This window comes from Balaenoptera ricei, chromosome 4 (assembly GCF_028023285.1).
Source record: "Balaenoptera ricei isolate mBalRic1 chromosome 4, mBalRic1.hap2, whole genome shotgun sequence".
NCBI lineage: Eukaryota > Metazoa > Chordata > Mammalia > Artiodactyla > Balaenopteridae > Balaenoptera > Balaenoptera ricei.
The window spans coordinates 149,918,997-149,943,611 of NC_082642.1; the positions used below are offsets into that span (position 1 = coordinate 149,918,997).

The 24,615-nt window shown below is 41.8% G+C and overlaps 1 protein-coding gene across 5 annotated transcripts in view; it reads left to right on the forward strand.

The window, feature by feature from the left end:
- Positions 1-12,602: 12,602 nt before the first annotated feature.
- The window catches only part of IFNAR1 (interferon alpha and beta receptor subunit 1), a 30,364-nt gene continuing 18,351 nt past the window's right edge, over positions 12,603-24,615 (forward strand). For 4 of the 5 annotated variants that reach the window (XM_059921461.1, XM_059921462.1, XM_059921465.1 and 1 more), the window contains exons 1-3: positions 12,603-13,055; positions 17,879-18,002; positions 23,179-23,360. In XM_059921461.1, coding sequence (XP_059777444.1) covers positions 12,983-13,055; positions 17,879-18,002; positions 23,179-23,360 — 379 coding nt within the window. In that variant the 5' untranslated portion in view covers positions 12,603-12,982. Of the gene's footprint in view, positions 13,056-17,878; positions 18,003-22,740; positions 22,879-23,178; positions 23,361-24,615 lie in introns of those variants that run through there. The other variant, XM_059921466.1, reaches the window with a different exon arrangement.

Consider the following 24,615-nt stretch of genomic DNA (forward strand, 5'->3'; position numbering starts at 1 on the left):
GAAGAAAGTAAAACTTCCTACTAATAAGAAGAGAACAGAGAAAATGGAGAGGAGAAAGTATCTGAAAAGCAGTACAATGATGGGACTCCTGGTTCTGGATCTATATCAATATGCAGCTCAGGACAGCGATCCTTGAGAGAAGAGAAACAACCGAGATAAGTTCTGTGATTGCCCAGGCTGACTTTCTGGAGAGAACTGCCAGGAATCAGCACAGAGAGGAGGAACCCAGAGCCCTGTGGGTTGAGTAGATGGAACTAGGAATCCACGAAGGCTGAAGCAGCTAGATTTCACAGGGCAGAATAACAGGGTATAAAATCTGGATATCAGAAGAGAGATCTAAGTTGAAGACAATTTTGGGAGCCACCGGGATAAATGATAGCCAATGAACTCATGGAGGGGAAGAGGCCATGAGGGGAGATTGCTTAAAATGAGTAAAAAGAGGGGTTAGGACAAAACAGTGAGGGACACCAATATTAAGTAAAAAGCAGTGGTGTGGGTTTGCGATGGAGCTTGAGAATGGCCAGAGAGACAGAAGGAACAGCAAATGAGTGTGAAATCATGAGACCCTGAGAACAAGGGAACAGGGAACGATGTGGTATATATATTCAATGGAATACTAATCAGCCATTAAAAAGAATTAAATTTTGCCATTTGCAACAACATGGATAGACTTGGAGGGTATTATGCTTAGTAAAATAAGTCAGAGAAAGACAAATACTGTATGATATCACTTTAATGTGGAATCTAAAACACACAACAAACTAGTGAATATAACAAAAAAGAAACAGACTCACAGGTATAGAGGACAAACTAGTGGTTACCAGTGGGGAGAGAGAAGGGAGGAGGGGCAAGAAAGGGGTAAGGGATTAAGAGGTACAAACTGCTATGTATAAAATAAATAAGCTACAAGAGTATATTGTACAGCACAGGGAATATAGCTAATATTTTATAAGAACTATAAATGGAGTATAACATTTGAAAATTGTGAATCACTATGTCAAAAAAACAAACAACCCAGTCAAAAAGTGGGTAGAAGATCTAAATAGACATTTCTCCAACGAAGACATACAGATGGCCAAAAAGCACATGAAAAGATGTTCAACCTCACTAATTATCAGAGAAATGCAAATCAAAACTACAGTGATGTATCACCTCACACTGGTCAGAATGGCCATCATCAAAAAGTCTACAGGGAATTCTCTGGCAAACCAGTGGTTAGCGCTCTGTGTGGCACAGGTTGGATCCCTGGTGGGGAATTCCCGCAAGCCACATGGCACAGCCAAAAAAAAAAGCCTGCAAACAATAAATACTGGAGAGGATGTGGAGAAAAGGGAACCCTCCTACACTGCTGGTGGGAATGTAAATGGATACAGCCACTATAGAGAACAGTATGGAGGTTCCTTAAAAAACTAAAAATAGAACTACCATATGATCTAGCAATCCCACTCCTGGGCATCTATCTAGAGAAAATCATAATAGAAAAGATACATGCACCCCCAATGTTCATTGCAGCACTATTTACAAAAGCCAAAACATGGAAGCAACCAAAATGTCCATTAACAGAGGAATAGATAAAGAAGATGTGGTACATATATACAATGGAATATTACTCAGTCATAAAAAAGAAAGAAATAATGCCATTTGCAGCAACATGGATGGATCTAGAGATTGTCATACTGAGTGAAGTAAGTCAGACAGAGAAAGACAAATATCGTATGATATTTCTTATATGTGGAACCTAAAAAAATGGTACAAATGAACTTACAAAACAGAGTCGCAGATGTAAAAAACAAATTTATGGTTACCAAAGGGGAAACGTGGTGTAGAGGGATAAATCAGGAGCTTGGGCTAACGTACACACACTATTATATATAAGATAGATAACCAACAAGGACCTACTGTATAGCACAGGGAACTCTACTCAGTATTCTGTGATAACCTACATGAGAAAAGAAATGAAAAAGAATGAATATATGTATATGTATAACTGACCTGAAACTAACACAATGTTGTAAATCACCTCTACTCCAATAAAATTTTTTTAAAAATTATAAATCACTATGTTGTACCCCTGAAACATATAATATTGTACATCATCTATACTGCAATTTTTAAAAAATTAATAAATAAGAAAGAAAAAGAAAGAAAGGCTGTGTCACTCCCTTGGTTTCCCTTTTTTCTCTGGATGGCTATTCTGGGACCCATTTGTAGATTCTTCTTTTCCTTCCTGAATTTATGTGTCTGTGTTCCTTAGTTCTCTATCATTCTCATTCCATACACTTTCCCTCTTAGGGACCTCATATGCATGCATGGATTCATTTAATAAAATATAAAGCTGATGACTACCAAATCTATTTTTCCAACTCAGACCTCTACATGCAACATTTACCTGCTAAAGCAGGTAATGTGTCTCAACATAAACTCATTGTCTTTTCCACCCTACTCTTCATTCCTCTTCTATTTTCTGTCTTGGTGATGGGCTCACCGTCAAGTCATTCTTCAAAGTGGAAACCTAGGAGTTATCCTTGTTGACAGAAATAATCAATAAACAGTCTATAACTGGAATAGAAAATAATTTTATTTGCGCCAAACTGAGGACTATTGCCTGGGAGACACAGATTCAAGAAGCACTTGAATTCTGTTCCGCTGGACTACAAAAAAGGGGAGGCTTATAAAAGTAAAACCCACAAAATTATATAAATTTGTCAAGAATTATAATTGGAACTGGCAAGAAGTAAGGGTGTTTGTGAAGCAAGGATTGGTTGGGGTCTGAAATGGTTGCATAGTTACAAGGGGAGACCTCGAGACCAGAAGGTTGCAGCTGGCAGCCGCTAACAGATATTGTTTTGAGAATGGCTGTTGGTGTCCTTGAGTCTGATACAGTTCAGAAAATTCAAGTTCTCAGTAATGCAGGAACATGTCTGAAACCACATCCACAATGGCCACCCAGTTCCATTTTGAATGGTTGAACTACAGCTACTCCATTTTGAGTTTTAAATGCATTCTTTTCTTTAATGGTTAAAGCAGATGTACAATGCATGTTTAATAAGCCACAAAACAGGCTGTTCTAGTTAGCATAAAGTTAAGCCAGAATGACTTCCCCATATCTCAACATGTGAAAATTTCTTCCATCATCCTCAACTACAACCTCTTCCACAACTAATTAGCAAAAGATAGACGCTGCTCCCTAGTATTCACTAGCTCCTTACCTTATCCATGACTCCAATCCTACCTTAAAGGCCATCCCTTTTACCCTGGCCTAACCGCAACCATATTTTAAGAAATCTTTCAGTCTCCCACTGTTCTCTCTAACTCACTCTCCACACTGCTGCCAGAGTGTTTCTACTGGAAAATTGGATCAGGTTATTTCTCCTTTTAAAGAAATCCATTTATATATTCTCCATAGCCTTCAATTCCAAAATTAAACCTCTCAACTTAAAAAGGGTTTAAAAAAAGAAGAAAGAAAGAAAGAAAGAAAAGGAAAGAAGAGCTGCAAGTTCAGATGCATGTGAGATTTTGGTGGTGAGAAACTAAAGTCTGATCTGTGGTTGCTTGAATTTTCCAAGAAAGTAGGAGTTGAGTGGGACATCTGTTGAAAATGAGAAGTGGTGGGGCAGAGATTTGCAGTGAGTGCAGAAGGTTTTAAATGTCAGCCCAGTTGAGGTTAGACAAGAAAGTTTTGATTTGGGGATCACATGATCCTTCAGAATAGCAGACCTAGATCTTCCCCCTGAGCCTTTCTGAAATAGAAAATACAAAAACCATAATGGCCAGGGGAAAAATTAGCCAATATTTATTGAACACCTTGTGCCAGATTCTGGTGTTGGGGTTCAGGGAGGGTCACCCCAAAATATGCTGATGGCATGTTGATTATTTTGAATTGAAGTTGTTTGAGAAGCAGTGGATGCAAGAAGAAAACGGACCCTCCTCTGTCCCCCTGAAAGCAGGAAATAAATCTTCCATGTGAAAGGTGCACTCCCTTGCATCTGGAAGTAGGACACCCTTATCACAAGAGATAGGGAATTCAGGCCCAAGAAGCCTATATAAACCAACTTTGTTACTTCTTTAATTTACTACCCCAAACCCAAACTCTGTTTAATATTTATTTATTTATTTGGCTGTGCCAGGTCTTAGCTGCAGCATGCAGGCTCTTAGTTGAGGCACGCAGGATCTAATTCCCTGACCAGGGATCGAACCCAGGACCCCTGTATTGGGAGCACAGAGTTTTAACCACTGGACTACCAGGGAAGTCCCCCAAACTTTGTTTAGATTCTGCACTAATTAAGCACCCAAAACTAAGTTTCTTTGTCCTGACAATTCCTCACAAATTTATTATTTCTTTATCAAAAAAGTATAAAAGCTGCCTGCTTTGGCCACTTCTTAGGGCCCATTTCTATGAGAACTCCATATATACAAGTTAAAATTTGTTTCTTTCCTCCTGTTAATCTGTCTAGTGTCAATTTTATTATTAGTCCAGCTGCAAGAACTCAAGAAGGGAGGGGAGGGGGAAATTCCCTCCTCCCTGACAGTTGGTAAGCCAGCCAGGAGACTGGCCAGACCCTTGCCACCCCAAGGCTGCTACAGCTGAGAGATCCTGAGACACCTGACAAAGGCCAGCAGAAGCTAAGATTTCTTATCACATCAGCCTCCCAGATCTCTGCCTGCAGGGTCTGGTTGAAGGGAAAGTGGTGGGAGTCCCTTTTCTCTCTCTCTCTGTTTAGATTAGCAGGAGATTAGTTTTGGAGCTAGTTCCTTGTGACATAGAGCCTCTGGCATTTGGTAAATGAGTACGCTTGCTTTTTATTGATTCTGTCCTCCCAGATGGTCACTGTTTTTCTTTGTCTCTATCTGTTTTGTCATTTGTCAGAAGGAGGAAGAACTATAGGGCAGAACACATGAGTAGGCCCTATAAGCCTGCTGTTCAAGCAATAGTAGAAGTCTTCCCCCCCAGATTAATTGGTCTAAGGTCAAACTATACACTCAGAAGAATGGGGAACATCCAAAAGCCTTTGTTGAACGTTTTATACAAACTTTTCAAAGACACACCGCACTGAACCCAGAAGCCCCAAGAACACAGGAATCTCTTCATATCTGCTTTAGTGGGAAATTTTCTCCCTGTTATTAAAAACAGATTCAAAATAGTGTGGTCAGTTGGTCTGGGCAACCGCTAAGCTAATAATGGAAGCTGTAGCTCAATTCTTTGAAAATAGTTTGCAGGAATGCCAGCGGGGAAAAACAGTTAAAAGCAAGAGTTCTTGCTTTGCAACTGGAATCTTTAGAAAAACAAAAGCATGATTCTAAGAGCAACTCCACGCCCACTCAGAGCTCTTCCAGACAGTTGCAGATACTGTAAGAAATCCAGACATTGGAAGAAAAATTGTCCTGCACTTAAGAGAAAGGAAAGTTTAAGAAACAACCCCTCTAGGTCCCATTACTCCCAGGTTCATTTTTCCCCTCCTGACAGACAATTCCCCCTCAAATGACAGTGTCAGCGGATCCCCAGTTCAACCCCAAAAGCCTACCATTAAACTTAAAACAGAGGTTCCGAACTGGATTTCTTAATTGACGCTGGTGAGATTTTCTCTACCATCTGCTCAGAGGATTTATCTCTACCTGTCACCTCTGAGTCTATTCAAGCAGCTGGAGTCTCTGGGCAGCCTACCTCATTACCCATGTCTCAGCCCACCCTAATATCTTGAGGGCCTCTTAACACCTGTCATGCTTTTCTAGCTTCAAACTCCTCACCAGCAAGCCTTTTGCTACCTCCTTTGCAGCCTTAAAATTAGCTCTGGCTATACCTCCAGCTCTTGGCTTACCTCATTTTGACTAACCTTTTCATCCATACTGCCATGAAAATAATGGAATTACTGCAGGCATTATAGGACAGTCTTTTGCCTCTCAGATGAGTCCTATAGCATATTTCTCATGCCAGTTAGACACTGTAGCATTAGGTAAGGCCCCACATTTACATGTGGTGGCCACAGCTGCCACCTTGATTGACAAAGCCAGTACTCTAACAATAGGGTCTCCCATGCAACTTTCTGTTCCCCATGCTGTGTCTGCTATCTTGCGAGTTCATAGGATGCAGCATCTCCCTACATGGGCAACCAACCACCTATGAGCAGGCTCGCTTATTCATTCATTCATTCATTCATTCATTTATTGGTCACGTTGCATGGCATGCAGGATCTTAGTTCCCAGACCAGGGATCGAACCCACGCCCCCTGCAGGGGAAGCACAGAGTCCTAACCACTGGACCACCAAGGAAGTCCCCAGGCGCTTTTTTTTTTTTTTTAATAGATCTTTTTTGGAGTATAATTACTTCACAATACTGTGTTAGTTTCTGTTGCACAACAAAGTGAATCAGCCATATGCATACACATGTCCCCATATCCCCTGCCTCTTGAGCCTCCCTCCCACCCTCCCTATCCCACCCCTCTAGGTCATCGCAAAGCACCACCCAGGCTCTTTTAATTAACCCTTCCGTCATCTTCCATCGTTGTAATACTCTAAATCCAGCTACTTCATGCCCCCTCCCTGGTGATGGAGAGCCTGAGTCCATTCTACATGATTGCCTTGAAACTACAAAAGTGGTCTCAAAGCCACAAGAAGATCTCTCAGACATCCCTTCAGACAACCAAGGCTTACTTCTATTTTGTGATGGCTCTTATAAATGAAATTTTGAGAGAAACATAATAACTAGTTATGCCATGGGTTCCCCACATGAAACACCTGAGGCATAATCTTTGCCCACTGTCAAACCAGCCCAAGCTGCTGAACTTGTAGCTTTTACTAGAGTGTGTACATGAGAAAAAGGGAAAACCACCTCTCTTTTGCAGTCTGCCAAGCTGTTGGCTCAATTTGGAAATCCCGTGGATTCTTAACCTCTGCAGGGACTCCTATTGCTAATGGGCATATAATTGCTGCCCTATAACAAGCTATCCACCTCCCTTCTAAAACTGCTACTGTTCACTGTTCAGCCCATACTGAGAAGACAGATTCTATACCTTTAGGGAACAATAGGGCTGGCAGAGCAAAACGGACCCCCTTATCCTTTCTCCAGACAGTTTTTAAACCTGCCTTCATCCCTGACTGATATTATCAGGCAAATGTCCCACAATCTGAAAAAAAAACAAATAAAAATAAAATGGTACCAGACAATTATGAGATGGATTAGACATTGAGCCAAACGAATTTCCCGTAGCTCCTTTTCTTTTGACTTTTTGATTTGCACTTCTTTAATTAAAACAAAAGTTTTAGTGCCCCCATCTTGGTTTCTAAATACTATTTCCCACTAAAAGAAGCCTGGGCCCCTTGGAGAAATGGTTGATTTCAGGGCTGGGGCAGGAAAAGTATAAAATGAGCCTAGAACATTTTATGCCCAAAGGTAAAGAAGTGCTCAAAAAAAAAAAAAAGATGGGATGTATCAAAAGAAACAGGAGCCAGCTTGAAATGGCTCCCCCTGGCCAAGACTGGGACAATTTGAGCACTAAAATAAAAAGGGTGAATAGCTGGAGTACAGGGGATTTTGGGAGCAGTAAAACTATTCTTTTTTTTTAATAAATTTAATTATTTATTTATTTTTGGCCGCATTGGGTCTTCGTTGCTGCACGTGGGCTTTCTCTAGTTGCAGCGAGTGGGAGCTACTCTTCATTGTGGTGCACGGCCTTCTCATTGCAGTGGCTTCTCTTGTTGTGGAGCACGGGCTCTAGGTGTGCGGGCTTCAGTAGTTGTGGCACGTGGGGTCAGTACTTGTGGCACATGGGCTTAGTTGCTCCGCAGCATGGGATCTTCCCAGACCAGGGCTCGAACTTGTGTCCCCTGCATTGGCAGGCAGATTCTTTTTTTTTTTTTTTTTTAGAAATTTCATGTAATGTCTGAAACATTTATATTAACATATTTCCATACAAATAACCCAATGAAAGTTTAGTATTAGTTGTTTTGCTTGTTTGTTTGTTTTTATACTGCAGGTCTTGTTAGTCATCAATTTTATACACATCAGTGTATACATGTGAATCCAAATCGCCCAATTCAGCACACCACCATCCCCACCCCACCGCAGTTTTCCCCGCTTGGTGTCCATATGTCTGTTCTCTACATGGCAGACAGATTCTTAACCACTGGAGCAGTAAAACTATTCTGTATGATACTGTAGTGGTAGATTAATGACATTAACCATTTGGCAAAACCCATAGAACTATACAACACAAAGAGAGAACCCTAATGTAAACTATGCACTTTAGTTAATAATAACGTATCAGTATAGAATCATTAATTGTAACAAGTGCACCATACCATTGCAAGATATTAACAATAGGTGAAAGGTGGTGTGGGGGGGGGGGATGGAAGGGAATATATGGGAACTGTTTATACTTTCTGCTCAATTTTTCTATAAATCTAAAACTGCTCTAAAAAGTGAAGTCTATTAATTTAAAAAGTTTTTAAATAAATAAGGATTGGGACTTCCCCGGTGGCTTAGTGGTTAAGAATCCGCCTGCCAATGCAGGGGACACGGGTTCAAGCCCTGGTCCGGGAAGATTCCACATGCCTTGGAGCAACTAAGCCCGTGCACCACAACTACTGAGCCTGTGCTCTAGACCTCGCGTGCTGCAACTACTGAGCCCACGTGCCACAACTACTGAAGCCCGCGCGCCTAGAGCCCGTGCTCCACAAGAGAAGCCACCACAATGAGAAGCCCACGCACAGCAACGAAGAGTAGCCTCTGCTCACCACAACTAGAGAAAGCCTGCACGCAGCAACGAAGACCCAACGCAGCCAAAAAATAAATAAAATTTTTTAAAAATCATTTTTAAAAATAAATAAGGATCGTAATGAACTATAAACACTGAATAAAATAAGAATCTATGAATCCATACTGATAATAAATGGAAAGAAGAGAAAGCTCTCTCCTATAATATGTCAACCAATACCTGCATTTGGAGAGGCAGGGTTGAAATAGGAATTTCACAACCATCAGAGTAGACTGGTTCAGGCAGGCATCATTAATGGATGCTAATTCTAGATGTAAAAGTTTGATGAAAAGCTGGGTATTTGCAGCATCTTAGGGCATCTCTCCATAGATTATTGCAAGGAGACGAAGGACTACAGAGTGGAGACATTGGATTAACATCTTGATCATCTGTTCAAAATGAGCATCACCAGTGAGGGGCTAGGAACATGGTGTGCCTTCAGATGGAATATCTGAGAACACAACACAATTTATGCAGTATTCCAGCCAGGAATGCATAGTCTGATCCCAATCATGAAGAAACATCAGACAAGCCCAAATTGAAAAGCATTCTGTAAAATAATTCGCCTGTATAAAAAAAAAAGTCGGTGTTGTGAAAGACCAAGGCCAGGTAACTGCTCCAGATTAAAGAAAGCTAAAGAAGTTCAGGGAAAAAGAAGTTTGTATGCATACTTGTATGTGTAGACAGAGATGACACATGTGACAAAGTATCAATTTGGTGAATCTGGGCAAAGGGTATGCAGGAGTTCTCTTACTATTTTTGCAACTTTTCTGTAAGTTTGAAATTATTTCTGTGGGAAGCATGCAGTCTTAGCCGGAGGTAACTCCTGGAGGAGACAGTATGTCTCTCACAAAAAGCAAAGCCCTTACCTTGGAATGCACTCTTTTTCCCAGGCCTGAGGAATGTAAAAGAGATTAGCAAAGCTATCTCAAGCCAGGAGACCTCAGGGAGCTGAGAGTCCTGGTTGTTCCTTATGGCTGGGGGCTGTGTGTGAGCCTGGTTAAGGGAAGATAATGTTCAAGGATAGTTGTTGTAAACTTGTTGACGTCTGTCAGTGGTAGTGACTGAACTGAGACAATAAGCAATTCCATGGGATTATTGTCTAATAATGAGCTCCTCTTCTGTCTATATAAGATTCAGTAAATTCTAAATAAAGTGCCTTGCAACCATCAGTTGTCTTGATCCTTCTGACCCCCATACTCACGGTGCTATTCAGTCCCTTACCCCTCTCCGTTGGGACCTGGAAGACCCCCTGCGGTGGCTGGACCATCGCAATTTCAGAATAAAAAGTTTAAAAGAACATGTTTTATGGAAAAACTGCAAGTGTAACTGATGCCGAATTTCAGCCTCTGCACACTGGTGCTGGATGAAATCTTGGAGACAGAGTTTTGGGTGAAGTAGAAAGAAATAGCTTTATTGCTTTGCCTGGCAAAGGGGGCCACAGTGGGCTAAAGCCCTCAAGCCTGTGTATCCCGTCCTGCAGCGGGTAGTGAAGAGTCTTATAGTGTTCAGGGAGCAGGGTGTGATCAGCTTGTGGACATTCTTCTGATTGGTTGGTGGTGAGGTAATCGGGAGTCAACACTATCAACCTTCTGGTTCCAACCAGTCTGAGGTCTACATGCTTGTGGGCAGCATGCAGTTAACTTCTTCCACCTGGCGGGGGTTTCAGTATCTGCAAAACAGCTCAAAGGCTGTGGCTCAGAATATTATCTATAGCCCTTGAGAAGGAACTAAAGGTTCTTGACTCTGTTTAATGACTAAACTATTATTATTTTGCCTTGCTTGACTGCCTTCCTTTCTTTCTGCATTTTCTCCCTTCTCAGGTCAAACTTATTCTTTGACTAAAGTTTTTCTACAGACAAAAGACAGGTGGAGGACATGGAGGGGTGGGAGTAGGGTCTATTCTGGGAAGGCCTGATAGGGTCCTGCTCAGTTACATAACCTCTGATGGATCATTTTGACTTGAATAAAGGGGGCGAGGGGGAGGTTCTAAGTTAAGGTTACAGAGCTAGCACCACACAGGAAATTAATTCATGTTTCATCCAGAGACAAACTATCACAGCAAACAAGTTGAAACTGAAGTGCACAAAGTACTACAGGGTGTCACGCCTGTGGTAATTTTTTAAAATTCAATCCAATTTTATTAAGATACAATCCAATCTTTACAATTATTGTATTAAGATGGGAAAAACTATGAAAGTCTTCTGTGCCATTCAACTGGTTTTACAAAATATATTTACTGACCTTTTCTTTAATAAGTGTAAAACATTAGCATGTCATGTAGCAATACTGAAAAACAAAACAAAGCATTTAATCCATTAAAATTGCTTTTATTGTGAACAAATGAAAATCAAAAGAAACTATACAGGTATTCAGTATATATAATTCTTGCATTTTAAAATAGATTTGGAGGACTTCCCTGGTGGCGCAGTGGTTAAGAATCTGCCTGCCAATGCAGGGGACATGGGTTCGAGCCCTGGTCCGGGAAGATCCCACATGCTGCGGAGCAACTAAGCCTGTGCTCCACAACTACTGAGCCTGTGCTCTAGAGCCGACGAGCCACAACTACTGAGCCCACGTGCCAAAACTACTGAAGCCCGCATGGCTACAGCCCGTGCTCCGCAACAAGAGAAGCCACCCAATGAGAAGCCCGCGCACCGCACCCCACTCGCCGCAACTAGAGAAAGCCCGAGCGCAGCAACGAAGCCCCAACGCAGTCAAAAATAAATCAATTTTAATAAAATAAAATATACTTGGAAATATTTCCATTTGAATGTGATTTTTGTTGCCAAAAATGCTATGTGCATCTAAAAAACCTCGAGCTGCCCACCAAAGTGGAGGGAAATTTTTCAACATATTTTAAAATATTTCGAATGAAATGTTTCAGTCCATGAAATACTTTGGGCCCATTGTTCTATTCCAACTAGTTTGCAAGAACAACTTTTGGACGGCAGGAAATAAAAACTTTAATGAAAACCATAAGCCGTTGTCAAGGCTTTTAATGAGAGTATGATTAATAAGTGCAATCAGGAACTTCCTTCTTCCATTTAGAGCCACATATTCTCATCTGGTATTTTTCCATCTATGACCTCAATGGAAGCAAGACACTGACATACTCAGAACCAAACCTAAAATTTTATGAATCACAAATTAATAATCCAAGGTTTTTAAAAATGAGGGCTAACAACTGGACAGATTTACTAAAAATCATTGTTCACTTAAAATGGGTGAATTTCATGGTATTCAAATTATACCTCAGTTGTTTATAAGGCAATATTCAAGCACATAGTTCTTTACCAAAACTCATTTGACTTTATAATTGAGCATTAAATTTAGTTCTTATAATTAACAGCTACGCCTTTGACTACTTATTTCATCTTTCGTCCTTTACATTTTCCCTTTTGTGTATTTTTATAATGTACATAATCTGTTATTAACGTACTTAAATAACCATTGAATAATGGACTCAAATTATTTACTGATAAGGGTAGGCGATCAAAAGACCTTAGAGACCTCTGTTCCGGACACCACCCCCAAGGCCCGGACGCCGTCACGACCCTCTCCAAGGGACCCGTGCTGCCCCCGGCCAGATCGCTCGGAAAACGGGAGCTCAAAGTGTCTAGGCTTAACTCTGGACACGCCTACCCTTCGCGGCCTGACCCGCTCGGAAGCTTCCTCATTGCTTTCTCCCTTAATCCCCAAGCCTCCCCAACACCGCTTTCCCAGGCTCCCTTGTCCGCTACCCGGGCTGGGGAGGGCGAGGGACGAGAGCGCCCGACAGTGGCCTCCGGCTGCTACTAGCGGGAAGTGCGGGGGAGGCGAGGAGGACGGGGGAGCGGAGGCCAGGCCGCGAGGCTTGCGCAGACGCACTGGCAAAGTTCCGCGTTCCCGCCCGGGTCAAAGCCTCCGGTTAGACGCGGTCTTCCCGGAACCCGAGGCTGCACCGCGAGCGTGCAGTCTCGGGCCGGAAAGAGGGGTCAGAGAGACGGCAACGGAGGCTGTGCAGCCCACCAGTGTCCGACGCGCGTGCGCGGACGCTGGCACGCGCGCAGAAAGAACGGCGCGTGCGCGGGAGTCGGTGGGCAGAGGGGCGGGGCGACGCGGAGGTGGGCTCGGCGAGTTTGGGGCGCCGGCCCGGGGCCAGCCAGTGCGCCCAACTTTCCTTCGCGCCGCCTCGCCCTACCTGCGGTGGCAGAAGATGTGACTGGAGGGCTGCCGGCGGCCCGCGGACGATGCTCGCGCTCCTGGGCGCGACGACCCTGGTGCTGGTCGCTGGGGCGCCGTGGGTGTTGCCCGCAGCCTCAGGTGAGAGATGGGGGTCCATGGGTCGGGGGCTGGGCGCGAGGCTGGACAGCGGCGGCGTGGGAAACCTCGGACCCGGGAGGGACAGAGGTCCTCTCTGGGAGACCTCTGGTTGTCCGTGGTCGCAGCGCTCACATTGAAACCGACTTAGGCTCGAAAATCAAACGAGAGAAAGTGATGTTCAAGATCCTTCCACACCGCTTGCTTGGGGGCGCCCTCCTCGCCATCCCTTCGGCCCTGTGCCTGTTCCCTGGGCTCCTACCCCGCGGGGCTGGGTGTGGGAGGGCTTTGGTGTCGAGTTTGTTTCCGTCCGGAAATTCCGGCAGCTCGACTGGACTTTTTAATAATAAACAAGGCTTTAGCCACGAGCTATGTGCTGCTGTTTCCTCAATTTAGTAAACAGTTACTTGGTCCCATGTGGGAGGGGGATAAGGTTTGCAAGCATTTCTCTGCCCTCAGGATTCGTACAATCTAATCAAAAATAATAATAATAAAAGAAAAATACAAAGCCAAAATACAAAGGCTGGGAGCCACCAAGCTAATTTGCTGCCTTTCTGAACTTAGCTGGGGTGCATGGAGGAATGGCAGCTATCATACGGTTGACTTTGTAGTGAGAAGGGGACTCGGTGGCCCCCTTTGTCTTTGGAGGCCCAAAGACAAACAGGGCCTAGCAGCTGAGAGCAGGAATCCAGGAGTTGGTGAGGCTGCCTCGTGGGCTTAAGATACCTGTTTGTTTAGAAAAGCATATCCTTATTTTCTGGGGTACATGGTATCCTATCTATCTTGTCCTAAAAAATAAAACAGCCAGTTAGTTATTTTACCAGCATAATGGGTTTCTTCCAGAATAGCAGAGGAATTGCAATTTGGGACAAGCAAGTTAGGTCAAAAACCTTAGGCAAGTCCAACAACAAAAAGAGAAGAAGGTTACTTTATAGAGAAAAAGGAGGAAGTTGGGTGGGGCTGTTTTGAGAGTAAGTCCATTGGAGGAAAGCAAGAGTTCAGGATGGTACTGCTTTTCCCATTGGCTGGGCTTGTTGCTGGTAGAGGAGAATTCTTCCTCCTGGGGTCTGGAATTGATGGTGAGTGAAAGTGCATGAAGGCTCCAGCTTCTGGCCTCCTGACTTCATTTTAAATGATGTTTCCTTTATTCTGTTTCACACCTATTTCTCAAACTCTTCCACATACATAGTATATAGTATATGGGTACTAGGGTCCTGGTGTAACCCCTGGTAATTTCTTTGGAGTCTTTTGTTCATGAAAATTTTGCCTTCAACTCATGTTTGCTTTCGTATAAAAAGTCTTTCCCCAGAATTTTCATGTAAAATTAACATTCCAGGAGGTTGTTCATTAAGATCACAATTTTAATCTAGATTAGAGGAGAGCTAAAATAAACTTCATACACAAGTGGCATTTATTGTCCTCTTAACTATGTACCAGGCACTACTCTTAGTGTTTTAAAGGTATGAACTCATTCAGCTTTCAGAACAAAGCTAGGCACTGTTATCCTAATTTTACAGAGGAGTGGACTGAGACCATATAGCTAACCAGTGCTTTAGGAGGAAATCAAACCCTGAGAATCTGGCCTCAAAGCCCTGGGGCCTAAGGCTAGACTTTTTCAAAAGGTCACACAATTTAGTTCTTGATTATCCACCTATATGTTAAGGGCTTAGTTATCTTTCAATTAACTAATCTACTTTTTTCTCAAAGGAATAGCAGTGTTGAAAACTAAATGAAATGTTAACCCTAACTTGAGATCATAATGTTGCTCTATGTTTCAAAATCATCAAACTGTTCATACTTTCAAACCTAGTAAATGCAACTCTGGGATCCTAGTCTAAGAAAACTATCCAAAATATGGGAGGAAATTTATATTTGTATAGATGTATGTGTCTGGATTTATGTCAGACTTAAAAATATAGTAAACCATGGGACTTCCCTGGTGCCGCAGTGGATAAGACTCTGCACTCCCAGTGCAGGGGGCCCGGGTTCAATCCCTGGTCAGGGAACTAGATCCCACATGCATGCCGCCACTAAGAGTTTGCATGCCACAACTAAGGAGCCCACGTGCCGCAACTAAGGAGCCCATGTGTTGCAACTAAGGAGCTGGTGAGCCGCAACTAAGGAGCCCATGAGCCACAACTAAGGAGCCCACCTGCCGCAACTAAGACCCAGCGCAACCAAATAAATAAATACTAAAAATGTATATATATAATAAACCATTTCTAGTCATCAATATGAATGTGAAGGGTTGAAGCAACCAATTTTATAAATAGAAATATTGGATTAAGTACCCTTTTATATACTTTACATGCTAAATGTTGAAATAAACTGTTATCAAAGGGATATTGCTAATACTAATAGAACAAAATCTATGAACTCTAAAATCCTATTTAATACCTATTTCCAAGTCCCTGTCCATTTATCAGTCAATTATTTGTTTGTCTCCCAAATGCCAAGATGCCTCTAACTCCAGGGTCTCCTTCCCTTAGTAGCAGAAGGATTTCATCTCTGAGGAAATACCTGGCTGTACCCCAGGTATCAAATTGCTGCATCCTATCTCAGGGCCCAGAATTACTAGAATTAGAATATTCTGGGCTGGAGACTACAGATGCCATCAGGCCTTTTGTTAACCCCATAAACGCAGTCACTGTCCTCTGGCTGCACAGAATCTCTAAAATTCCAACAACTGGGATGGGGATTAAGTTTAGAGTGGGACACGGGGTAGTAATTCTATTCGGTGATGAAGTCTCGGAGAATAGGAGTGTAAAATAGAAAAATGTGGATGAGGAGACTCAATGAGTACCTCCCCAAATTAAAAAGAAAAGTCAGAGAATGTTTCCTCAGGTGTCACTTCTTTTTTTGACTCCATACCATAATATCTCTAACTGGAAAGTAGAGGCAGCAATCCCAATAAAAAAAAGTTCTATACAAGGACCCCTGTAGTAGAAAGTCTGTGAGGAGATAACATCCTTGTCCTGAAGCAGAAGTAAAGGCTAGAAATGTTGTAGGGAAAAGAGTAAACTTAAAAGCTGGTCTTTTAAAAATTGTAATTTATCATCATGAAAGATCAGTCCTTTGTGATATGGAAAAAGTTCCTGTGAACTCAGCGTTAGTCTGAGGACTCTGAAAAATGCAGGTTAAGTGTGAAGCTGTATATACCTTGCCTTAAGGAACTTCCAGTCTGGTTGGAGGTTGTGTTTAACATAAAGAAGCAATTTTTTTTTTAATAAATGTATTTATTTTATTTATTTATTTTTGGCTGCGTTGGGTCTTCGTTGCTATGCGCAGGCTTTCTCTAGTTGCAGTGAGCAGGGGCTACTCTTCGTTGCGGTGCGCGGGCTTGTCATTGCGGTGGCTTCTCTTGTTGCGGAGCACGGGCTCTAGGCGCGCAGGCTTCAGTAGTTGTGGCTCACGGGCTCTAGAGCACAGACAGGCTCAGTAGTTGTGGTGCACAGGCTTAGTTGCTCCACGGCATATGGGATCTTCCCGGACCAGGGCTCAAACCCGTGTCCCCTGCATTGGCAGGTGGATTCTTAACCACTGCGCCACCAGCAAAGTCCCAAAGAAGCAATTTTTAAAAAGACATCTTCAGTCAGCAAGTTTTGGGAGCCTGTTAGATGTCGGGTACTGTGCTGAGTACATCTACTTTAGTGTGAAATTGAGTGGTGCAGATTCATGATGCAATGTGTAAAGAAAGAGCAAGGTTGGCATGAACTGCAGTATTTGAGGAAGGTTTTCTGTTAGGGGGCAAACTTGAGCTGGGTCTTGGAGGATTTGGGCGGTCAGAGAGGAAGAGAAACGCTATTTGGAGGGGCCAAAAAGGAAAAATCAGAAGAGAGGGCATCCAACTGGTGGAAGATTTGTACTAGAAGTATAAGAAATAAAGGGCAAAAAAAAAAAAATAGAAATGGCAAGGGGGGGTTATAAATTAGGAGTATGGGAGTAACTGATACAAACTACTATACATAAAATAAGCAACAAGGATTTACTGTATAACACAGGGAAGTATATTCAGTATCTTGTGATAACCTAAAATGGAAAATAATCTGCAACATGTATATATAAAACTCAATCACTTTGCTGTACACCTGAAGCTAACACAATATTGTAAATCAACTACACTTCAGTTTTTTAAAAAAGCATAAGAAATAAAATAGGTCTCTAGATGGAAGTCCTTAAAAATAAACAGAAAGGTTCAGACTTGATACGTTCAGTGGTCAAGAACTTTTCAGGTTCCTGTAGGGCTTGGGTGACGTGATAAACTTATGTATCTCTATTGATTTTGTTATGTGAATGTTTGGTTCCTATGAATAGTTGTCAGCTCTGAAACCACATCTGTTCAGCTCTCTATCAGAGTATATCCCTCTCTGAACATAATATGCGAAACCAAATTGAGGCTGTTAAACAGTCCAACCCCGTATCCTTTACGTCAGTATCACTTCTAAGACCAAAGAAAAATACTACTTTTATACAGAGACTTTTTTTCCAATTAAAAGACAATGCTTACCTTTTTATGATTTATTTTTTCCACCTTTATTGAGATATAATTGATATATAATGTTTGCTTTTTATAGATTTTAAAAACTCAACCATTTTCCAACTCTCTCGAATGCAGAGATAGAAATAATTAGCAGCCTCCCCATGCTGAGAGCAAGCACTAGGTTTTTTTAGATTTTTTTTATATGCTTAACTTTTATATTTTATATTTAAATGTATTCATTCTCCAATCAGTGATGTGAAGAATAACATTTTAAAATATATAAAATATCTTTAGTATGTGTATATGTATGTATGTATAACTGTCTTCTTTCTTATTGCCTTGACAGGGGGAACAAATCTAAAATCTCCTGAAAATGGCAGGGTCTGCATCATTGATGACAACTTTATCCTGAAGTGGAACAGCAACAGTGAGTCTGTCAGGAATGTGACTTTTTCAGCAGAGTATAAAATGTACGTTACTCTACTTATTGATTTGCTGAATAATTTTTACCATTTCAACACCATAAATTTTTTTTTCAGATTTCGGAAACATTTGGTTTTTCCATTTTTTTAAAGAAAATGTATGGCTATTTTGCATAACACTTATAACTTCATTTCTACAAATAGAGACTCAGTCAAATTCATCCTTGGGTATTGAAACAAGAGATTTTGGGGACGAGGCTAGCAGACAACTTCTGTAGTCCACAGCCATACCTTCTCTGTTCTGTATGCTCCAACTTCTTTAAATATAAATTAGGGGCTGACCTAGAGCATACCTTGAGGATAGGGGAGAGTGCCCCTAAAGGCCTAGCCACAGTCTTGGAATAGGCTTCTGTGGTCAGGCTTTCCTCTTGTCTCCATCATACACAAAGTTTTAATTCTAGATACACTTTATAAACATCAGTATATTGGACCCTGCCTTCCCACAGACTCAGTGTTTCTGGTGTTTCTGCCTCTTCCCTAGTGCTAACTTTCTACTTAACGATTGCCAAGAGGATAGGCAGACAGGGAGTTGCGGAAGAAGGGATTACAGAAGGAAATGCCGCTCAGGAAGTACAGTACTTTGCTTTGGGTTCTGGGCCCTGTCTGCTAACCATGATCCCTGTCCAAGAAAGAGCAGGCAGGGAATCAGGCAGTGAAGAAACAGGGTGTAGGACCTCTAGAACCAGGATTCCACCACTTCAACCACAGCCCGGTTATTCTCCAGTTGTTGATGAGTAATTTGTGCGTGTGTGTATACACAGTTGACCCTTGAACAATGGCGGGGGTTAGGGATGGTCACCCCACCCTACCCCCGTCCCGTGCAGTCGGAAATCTGAGTATAACTTTACAGTAGGCCCTCCGTAATCTGCGGTTACGCATCTGTGGATTCAACCAACCCTAGATCGTGTAGTGCTGTAACATGTATTTATTGAAAGAAACCTGCGTGTAAGTGGGCTCACACAGTTCAAACCCGTGTTGCTCAAGGGTCAACCATATATATGTATACACATACACACACACACACACATATGTGGTTTTTCTCAGAACTGATAATTTAACAGTTTTCATCTTTAGAGATTTTCTTTAAATTGAACTCTGAGTTTTGTTACCAAATTTGTTCTTTGCCTTAGTTCAGAATGTTCTTATGAAACAACTATTTTAGGTATAACAGAGATTATTTCAGATTCCTTTATTTAAAATTACCCTTGTAGGGGCTTCCCTGGTGGCGCAGTGGTTAAGAATCCGCCTGCCAATGCAGGGGACACGGGTTCGAGCCCTGGTCCGGGAAGATCCCACATGCCGCGGAGCAACTGAGCCCGTGCACCACAACTACTGAGCCTGTGCTCTAGAGCCCATGAGCCATAACTACTGAAGCCCGCATGCCTAGAGCCTGTGCTCTGCAACAAGAGAAGTCACCGCAATGAGAAGCCCGCACACCGCAACAAAGAGTAGCCCCCGCTCGCCGCAACTAGAGAAAGCCTGCGTGCAGCAACGAAGACCCAACATAGCCACAAAATAAAAAAAAAAAAAAAAAAATTTTTTTTAAATAAATAAATAAATAAAATTTAAAAATAAAATAAAATTACCCTTGTAATAAAGAACAGAGCCATAGACAGTGCACTCGTGTTCTTGTTCCTTCACACATTCTGTCACTTCTACTGAATTCTCCAGTTCATGATAATCTGTCCGTTCTGATTTTAGTATCCAATGCACTATTTCAGCGTGTTCTTTCTCTATTCTGTTCTGCTTGCTTTATAAACAATTGCCTTGTGAGAACATGCCAGGTCACAAGTTTGCGGAGCCAGTTTAGCGGTTAGTGTGGTGTAGTGTTGTATGAACTTGAGCCAGGCTGCTTGGGTTTAAATCCATCCTCTGCTACTTATTCTCTCTGTCACAGTTTCCTTATCTGTTAAGTAAAGATAAAAAATTAGTATGATCATATGTAATTTATCATTGAAACCAGGATACTTCTGAGAGTGAACAGAAGCACTTGATTTTAGATAAGCTGGAACAGTAAGCTTAAACCAGGGCAGTCCCAGGCAGACTGGCCTGGGACACCCCAGTGATGAAGCATCTAACTCGGAAGGCTGTTGTGAGTGTTGCACAATTGTGTATCAAGTGCGCATAACAGTGGTGTGGAGAATGTGATCAACCAAAGTGTAGTTAATGTCAGCAGCGGACAGATATTTTTTTCCATATAGTGTTTCTCAGAACATTAGACATATCACTGGTGATAAATGATACACAGACACATAAATAAGCTACTGGGATACCAGTGCCTGTAGAACATATGCTTATCTAAGACGTCAGTGTTTGTGACTTATACCTAAAATGTATTATGGGGACTTCCCTGGTGGCACAGTGGGTTAAGAATCCACCTGCCAATGCAGGGGACACGGGTTTGAGCCCTGGTCCGGGAAGATCCCACATGCCATGGAGCAACTAAGCCCGTGTGCCGCAACTACTAAGCCCCCGTGCCACAACTACTGAAGCCCTTGCGCCTAGAGCCCGTGCTCCGCAACAAGAGAAGCCACCACAATGAGAAGCTTGCGCACTGCAATGAAGAGTAGCCCCCACTCGCTGCAACTAGAGAAAGCCCACATGCAGCAACAAAGACCCAACACAGCCAAAAATAATAAATTAACTAAAAAAAGAATTTATTTATTTATTTAAAATAAATAAAATAAAATGTATTATGACGTATGTAGTGTGCAGTCTTCATTCAACAAACATTGAATGCTTTTTATGCCAAACACTCTTCTGGGTACTTGGAATACATTAGTGAATAGGAGAGACAAAGATGGCATGAAGTTTTATTATGAAACTGGTTTTATGAAATGAATTTTCTATTGGTTACACATTTATTTTCAAGTTATATTTCTGTTGTGATCAAACACTGTATATGATAAAGTTTGGGGTTTTTTTTAAGAAAATGTAAATGTAGCTACCACTGCAGTAGCTCCCTTACATGCAAAAGCAGTTGTAATAGAGTGGGCAGCTGCATCTCCTGGAGCAGGATAGACAGATGTAAAGAGTGAGGGTGGGTTGAAACCATATCAAGGCTTAGTTTTAAATTTTTTATAAGGTTTTCTGTTGAGTATAATAAAAGTTCTCCATATAAATGGACCAGAAATGCTATACTGGCTTTTTGCCTGGAGCTTATTTTATTTTGACCCTCTGTGCACCTGATTTAAAGAGGTCTGTGTACCATACCCACTTCCCAGACTTCCTTAATCTCCTAATTTCTCTGGAATTATATTTTCTAATAAATGACATTTGAGGAGAAAAACAATCTGAATTTTTGGTTTAGATTTTTAAAGTCTGGATTTTAAAAAAATAGATTCTGTTGTGGAGGAGTTTCTCAGGAAGATTTGTATTTAAATCAAGGTATTATCAATGCCAACTCTAATCTCAAAGCTCAGATAGGTAAAGAAGGGGAAACTCGCCAGGAATGAAGTGTATATGGTAGTGTATATTTTTGGTAACTTTTTTTTTTCTTTTTGGCTGTGTTGGGTCTTCATTGCTCCAAGCGGGCTTTCTCCAATTGTGGCGAGTGTGGGCTATTCTTCATTGTGGTGCACGGGCTTCTCACTGTGGTGGCTTCTCTTGTTGCGGAGCACAGGTGTTAGGTGCGCGGGCTTCAGTAGTTGTGGCACGCAGGCTCAGTAGTTGTGGCTCGCGGGCTCTAGAGCACAGGCTCAGCAGTTGTGGCTCACGGGCTTAGTTGCTCCATGGCATGTGGGATCTTCCCAGACCAGGGATCGAACCCTTGTCCCCTGCATGGGCAGGCAGATTCTTAACCACTGTGCCACCAGGGAAGTCCCAGTAACTTTTTAAAAATGTTTCTTTTTTGAAAAATAAGGTAGACTTGAATTGGAGTCAGCACAAACATTGTTTAGATATCATCCCTAATTTCTATTAGCTTTTAATAGAGCATCCTTAGCTTTTTATTAAAGATGCTTTAGGGACTTCCCTGGTGGTCCAGTGGTTAAGACTACATGCTCCCAGTGCAGGGGACCTGGGTTCAACCCCTGGTCAGGGAACTAGATCCCACATGCATGCCGCCACTAAGAGTTCGCATGCCACAACTAAGGAGCCGGCAAGCTGCAACTAAGAGCCCGCATGCCGCAACTAAAAACAAAAAAAGATCCCGCATGCTGCAGTGAAGATCCCCAGTGCCACAATTAAGACTCAGTGCAGCCAAATAAATAAATATTTTTAAAAATAAATAAATTTTTTAAAAAATAAAGATGCTTTAGCATCTTTAAAAAGAGGTCTACAATATTACCCAAAAAATAGAAATCAGCTAGTGCTAGAACTATGAATTAGGCTTGACAAAAATGCCTTCTCAGAGGATAGTTTCTCTCTTTGGTTTAAGGCAGACAGGGCTTACCACAGGCAAAAATTTTGAAACGTAATGTTTGTTTTCTGTCCCTGACCTTCACTTCAGCTCCTGTCCCCTTTGTAACAACATGTCCTTTCTGTTTAAGGCACTCTGTGCCAACTTAATTTCTTCACGTGCTTAAAAAAAATCTAATATCACTCAGACTTTTTAATGGACTAAATCCACATTGAGAAGTTTGTTAGTTTATGTTAACATTTTAAGTTCTTTGTTTCTAGTCATGTAACAAAGGAATTACAGAGATCAGTATGCAGAAGGAATAGTTTGGTTTTGAGAAGAGCAGAGGAAATTCTCAAACCGTACTGATTCTGAGGTCTTCCTTAGGGTTAGTATATCTCTTCATAGGAGGAGGTCAGAAGGGAATCATCAAATCTACTTCCCAAATTTTCAGTAAGGAAGAGAGGATCCAGAATACAAAGTAGTTGGCCAAAAGTCACACAACTATCTTTAACAAAGCCGACAGTAAGTCCACTTTTATCTTACGGGTTCTTTCTTTCTCTGCTTTTTTGAAATCCTAATGCATTAGGATTTTTTATATTAAAAAATTATATGTCAGAATTATTCCATTGTATAAATAATAACTTGGTATATATGTATTGAAAAAGAGTAGAATATTACGCACAAAAATATTGTCAGGACATTAACTCAAGTAGAAGAAATAACTACTTACACTAGCTTTATAATGTTAATGTAAATAGAAAACATGTTTGTCACTCTTGTATTTATAATGTTCATTCATTTATTTGCTATTTTATCTTGAAGACCAGGGATGGATAATTGGAAAAAATTGCCTGGGTGTCAACATATTACTAGTACCGAATGCAACTTTTCTTCAGTCAAGCTTAAAAATGTTTATGAAAAAATCGAATTGCGCATAAGAGCAGAAAAAGGAAACAACGCTTCTCAATGGCATGAGGTTAAGCCATTTATACCATTTCAAAAAGGTAAGAAGTTGCCAGCTGAATTACATTGTATTTTTTATTAAATATTACCAGAACAGTTCTCTTCCCAAACCCATTCATTTGCATGATATAAAGTCTCCCATCTTTAAAAACAAACAAACAAACAAACAAACAAGGATTCCCTTAAACCGGTGTCTCCTTCCTGCTATGGCCTCATTTTCCTGCTTTCCCTATGGTGCAGGGGTCCCCAAGCCACCCCTTCCACCCCAGGCTGCTCAGCAGGAGGTGAGCGTCGGGCAAGCGAGCGAAGCTTCATCTGCCGCTCCCCATTGCTCCCCGCCGCTCCCCGCCTCTCCTCACCGCTCCCCGCTGCTCTCTATCGCTCCCCATCGCTTGCATTACCGCCTGAACCGTCTCCCCCCATCACCACCGCCCCCCCAATCCGTGGAAATATTGTCTTCCACAAAACTGGTCCCTGGTGCCAAAAAGGTTGGGAACCGCTGCTATAGTGGTTGTTCTCAAAGCGTGGTCTCCAAGACCCTTTCAGGAGGTCTATAAAGTCCAAACTATTTTCTTAATAATTCTAAGACTTACTAGTCTTTTTCATTTTCATTCTCTCATGAGTGTACTGTGGAGTTTTCTAGAGGCTGCATGATGTGCAATGGTGACTGACTGAATGCAGAAGTAGGTGTGAGACACAGCTGCCTTCTTTATTAAACCAGACATTAAAGAGATTTGAACAAAATGTGAAATAGCACCACTGTTCTCACTAAGCTTTTTGGGTTGTTTGTTTTGGGAAATATAGTCATTTTTTATCACAAATGTTTTTTATCACGTAGTGGGTTTTATCATTACTATTTTTTAATGAATTGGTAGATATTTTAAATTTTTATCAAGTTGAATGTTTAATATGCTAAATATTCAATGACATAGCCCATGCAAACAAAAGCTCTTTAGGACCCTCAGTTTCTCTAAGAGTGTAAAGGGGTCCCAAGACCAAACAGTTTGAGAACCACTGCCCTGTACCAAAACTCACACAAGAATGATCTGTACCCCCTCTCTGTGCACTTTTCCTCCTACTCCCTCTTCAGCCCTCTCCATTTGAGCTTTGTTCCCCATCACTAACCTAAAACTACTCTTGCGAAGGTCACCGTGACCTCCACAATGCCTGGTGGATTCCCCGTCCTCTTCTGGCCCAGTTCCCCTGTGGCATCGGCGTGATCATCACTCCCTTCTTCTTGCAACCCTTCCATCTCTGATCTCTAGGGCACTGCTCTTTCCTGGCTCTCCTCCTGCT